Genomic DNA, 4518 nt, shown 5'->3' on the forward strand with positions numbered 1-4518 from the left:
GCTGAAATATCCAATCGTGAAATTAAGCAAATTCTGGAAAAGATTGTCAACACCAACCGGAAAGATTGGGCTATGAAGTTGGATGATGCGTTATGGGCTTATCGGACTGCATTCAAGACGCCTATAGGGAGACACTATAGGGATGTCTCCCTATAGGCTAGTGTTTGGGAAAGCATGTCATCTGCCGTTGGAGTTGGAGCATAGAGCATTTTGAGCTGTGAAGAAATTAAATTTTGATTTGAAAGCTTCTGGTGACGTTAGGAAACTGCAGTTGAGCGAGATGGATGAGTTCCGCAATGATGCATATGAAAATGCCAAGATTTACAAAGAGCAGACCAAGAAGTGGCACGATAAACTCATTGTACGAAGGGAGCTCAAACCAGGACAACAAGTACTCTTGTTCAACTCCCATCTGAAGTTGTTTCCTGGTAAGTTGAAATCACGTTGGTCAGGTCCATTTTTGGTGGAGACAGTGTACCCTCATGGGCCAATTGAGCTAAAATGCAGTGATGGAAGAACCTTCAAGGTGAATGGGCAGCGAGTTAAGCCATATTATGGAACTGAAGTAAGGCACCTTGACAACATTCCTTTGGGCGGATCGACTTGATGTAGACTGATGGAAGTCGGGCTGAAGACGTTAAACCAAACGCTTATTGGGAGGCAACCCAAATTTTTGTTTCTCTTTTGCAATTTGTTTTCGGTTTTGCTTTTATTCTAGTATTCTTATTATAGGTTGTTTATATTTTTTTGAGTATAGTGTGTGCTTATATCTTCCCAAAACTAATGAATTCCACTTGTTTTATTCTCTGGACTCAAAAAAAAAATGAAGAAGAAAAATTTTTTTCCCGAAGGAATACCGCACCTGCGGTACATATAAAACCGCACCCGCGGTTAAGGAAGAAAAATTTTCAAGAAATTGCCGAGAAAGCACCGCACCCGTGGTATATTTTGGAGCGCACCCGCGCAACATGTCCCGAGAGCATACCGCACCCGCGGTTGTTCTTGCACCGCGGCCGCGGTTGATTAATATCGAATTATGCTACATTTGCCGAGAGCATACCGCACCCGCGGTCTCCTGTACGCCGCACCCGCGGTCATTGAATACTGAATATCAAAATTAATTCGAGAGCATACCGCACCCGCGGTCGATAGTTTTACAAACAAAATGGGGCAGAAATTTTCATAATCGAAGAACACCTCTCTCAAATTTCTCTCCTTCCTTCGAAATCCTTTCTCAAGAACAAACTTTTCACACTCAATTTTTGTTATTTCTTCAACAAATTTACCACTCCAACCTAAATATCTTCATTCATTCCATCAAATATCACTTTTCTTTCCACAAAAATCAACATCAAACCTAGGGTTTCAAAGGGGCTCGAAAATTTCTTCAAGAATTGGATGGAGCTTTGATTTTATTCTTCAAGAAACATTTCAACACAATCAAGGTGAGCAAATCCATTGCATATTTGTTGAAATTTCGAAATTGAAGGTGTTATTTGCTATGGAAGGAAATTATGTTTAGTGAGTACATTCTTGGTATTGTGGATATTGTTGATTGATTGTTGTGTATTTTGTTGAGGTGTGGATATTGTGAGTATTAAGTTTGGGGGAGTGCAGAATCATTAAATTTTGTGAATTGGATTGAGGAGAAGTTGGTGATTGAAAGGTGTTCGATAAAATGCCTCCAAGAAAAAAACAATCTAAGGGTGCATCATCATCTGTGAATTACGATGCATACAGGTTTTGGGACTGAACAAGCGGAGGAGAACTATGGAAAGATTTTGAGCAAGAGCATTATAAAAGAAAGGGGATTTGATCTTAGTTTCCCTCGAACTGAAATTGGACTAATGCTTACTGCTCGGCACTGGGATGAGTTTGGCAGGCAGCCACAAGATGCTGTCATTTCGTTGGTGAGAGAATTTTATGCTAACCTCAAGGTTAGGCATGATCAGTTGAAGGTGTTGGTGCGAGAAAAAATGGTAGCCTTTGATGCACATACGATCAATACGTTATATGGTATCCCTCATGTAATGCATGATGAATATGAAGAATACCGGGCTGAGAATGTAAATTATAATAATATTCTTCAAACAATTTGCATAGAGGGAGCGGAATGGAGAATGAGGGATGATGTGCATGTTAGCCTAGCTAAGTCTGATCTCAAAAGTGTTGCCAAAGATTGGTATTCATTTATTTCTGCTAGGATTAAGCCTACTGAGCATACCACCACAGTCATCAAGGAGAGGGCAATTCTTACTTTTTGCATTATGACGGGAAAGACAATTGATTTAGGTCAATTACTTCAGAGTTCGATGCTTGAATATGCAAGAGGTAACTCTCTTAGTGGACTCCTCCACCCTTCTCTTATCACTGCTTTATGCCAAAATGCGGGAGTGACTTGGGCAGTAAATGAAGAATTGTTGAATCCTAAAAACCCCATTGTGGTAGTTCAACCACATAGGGTAGTTAGAGGTGAACATGCTGCGGCACGTCGAGCTGAAAGGGAATTTAACAGAAGAGCTGCAGAGAGACGTGCTCTGGCTCAAGCTCAAGAACCACAACCACAACCGCAACAACGAAATAGGAGAGATAGGTTGACCCAGTTGGAAGAAGATATGCAACAACACCGCCAAGAAATGGATGCATTTTGGTTTAGGACCGACACATTTATGGGATATATGATGGATTTTACATCTGTCTTGGCTCAGCAATTTCCATCGGCTTCAACCTCTGGCAATCCATTCCCACCTCCTCCACAGTGGCCACCCATATACCACCCGCCGGAGTTCCAACCACCACAAGATGACGAAGATGATGAGGATGGCGATGACCACTGACGGTCGTCGCCCGAAGTATGTGTATTCTCCTAATTTTCATGCTTATTTACATCGAGGACGATGCACATGTTTTAGTTTGGGGGAGATTTGATTTATTTTATGTTTGCTTGTGTGTTTATTTTCTTTTGTGTGTTTATTTATTTATTTTGTGTTTATTTATTTTTGTAGTTGTTTGCTTGTGTGTTTATAGTCATGAAATTTTTATTTAAAATGGCCAATGATGAGAAAAGAAAAATGTTGCATTAAGAAGAAAAGTCATGTATTACATTCATGTTAATCGATCAATTTGAAAAATTTAGAGAACAATCATGAGATTTGGTAAGTTTGAGACTTATAATTTCTATACAACTCTTTGATTTTCATTTGACATCGAAATAAATTTTTGCAAACACATATATGATTGAGGCAATCTTTGATTTTATTTGGGCCTATTTATATTGTTCATAAATATTCATTTGAAGCCCTCTTGAGCCTATATGAAAAAAAGAATTGTGTTCTTGAAATTTCTTGGAAGCCAAGCACTTTTCTTTTGAGATGCATTGAGACACCATTTTCACGATGATTAGATTCTACTTTGTGTTGGTGAATTGAGATTTTGTCTAGAACTATCCAAACATCACTCAAGGCGAAATACGGACAAATTATGATTTAGGAATGATTTAGGTGATTTTTGGATCGATTGAGCCTTTCAAGCTACCAAATAAAAAGAATTTATCATTTGTCACCTCTTTGAGCTTAAATGAATTCGAATGGCACACGTTAATATGTGTAAAAGACCCCCATTCGATGTTCTTTCAAATATCTCACATTTACTACCCCGTTGAATATCTTAAACATTAATTTCCTACCTTCTCAAGGGAGTAAGAATTCAAAGGATCAAAGAAATGAAAATTCTCCTACCAAAAAAAAAAAGAAAATGAATGATGTTACATTGATGAAGTTGGAGAAAAAGAGGAGAAAAAGAGATGAAATAAATAAAAAAATTGGAGATAAAAGAAAAAGTGGAATTTGCAAAAGAAATAAAATTCAACTTACTCCCTTATTTGAACTCCTAATCTTTATTTGTAGCCATGAGCCAAGGCCTAACATTATAACCATTGAAAATCCTATTAACCTAGTCATACTTGTCCAATATACTAGTGGAGAGTGATTGGGAGGATCTAGCTTATGGACAATCGATAAACACTTTCATTGAGTAAGAATCTTGATCAATTTTACACACAACTCATTGCATCAAATATTTATTGGGTATCCCTTTCTTGAATGAATATTGCTTTGAACCAAATTTTCACCGGAAAAAACCTCGTGATTTGTGCTTGTAAAAATTGAAATTGATTGAGAATGTTTTGAAACATGAGTTGAAGAGATTAGAAGTTAAGAAAATTAACCGATTGCATGATTTTATCCTGATGAACAAGTGGTTGGATTGATTTGAATTGTGAATGCATGAAGAGTTAGTTAAAATATCTTGAGGCCAAGTTCTTTAAAATATTTCATGACTTTTTTGTTTGTGTTGTTTTGTTTTGCTCGGGACTAGCAAAATCTTAAGTTTGGGGGAATTTGATAAGAGCAATTTATTGTACTTTTATTACTTGTTTTTAACTTGAAATTTTGTTATTCTTGAGCAGGTTTTATGTGATTTGTTGTTGTAGTTTGGAAGCTTAGAATAGAATTTGGAGTA

General features: G+C 37.4%; 1 protein-coding gene across 1 annotated transcript; it reads left to right on the forward strand.

Moving 5' to 3' along the window:
* Positions 1-280: 280 nt before the first annotated feature.
* On the forward strand, positions 281-607 carry LOC142521935 (uncharacterized). The gene has a single exon (XM_075625109.1). The coding sequence runs from the start codon at positions 281-283 to the stop codon at positions 605-607; it is 327 nt and encodes a 108-aa protein (XP_075481224.1).
* The last annotated feature ends 3911 nt before the right edge of the window (positions 608-4518 follow it).

This window comes from Primulina tabacum, chromosome 13 (genome assembly GCF_025594145.1).
Source record: "Primulina tabacum isolate GXHZ01 chromosome 13, ASM2559414v2, whole genome shotgun sequence".
Classification (NCBI taxonomy): domain Eukaryota; kingdom Viridiplantae; phylum Streptophyta; class Magnoliopsida; order Lamiales; family Gesneriaceae; genus Primulina; species Primulina tabacum.

Excerpts from the sequence above, each read along its gene's own strand:
- LOC142521935 (XM_075625109.1), top strand. The coding sequence starts at position 281 with ATGGATGAGTTCCGCAATGATGCATATGAAAATGCCAAGATTTACAAA.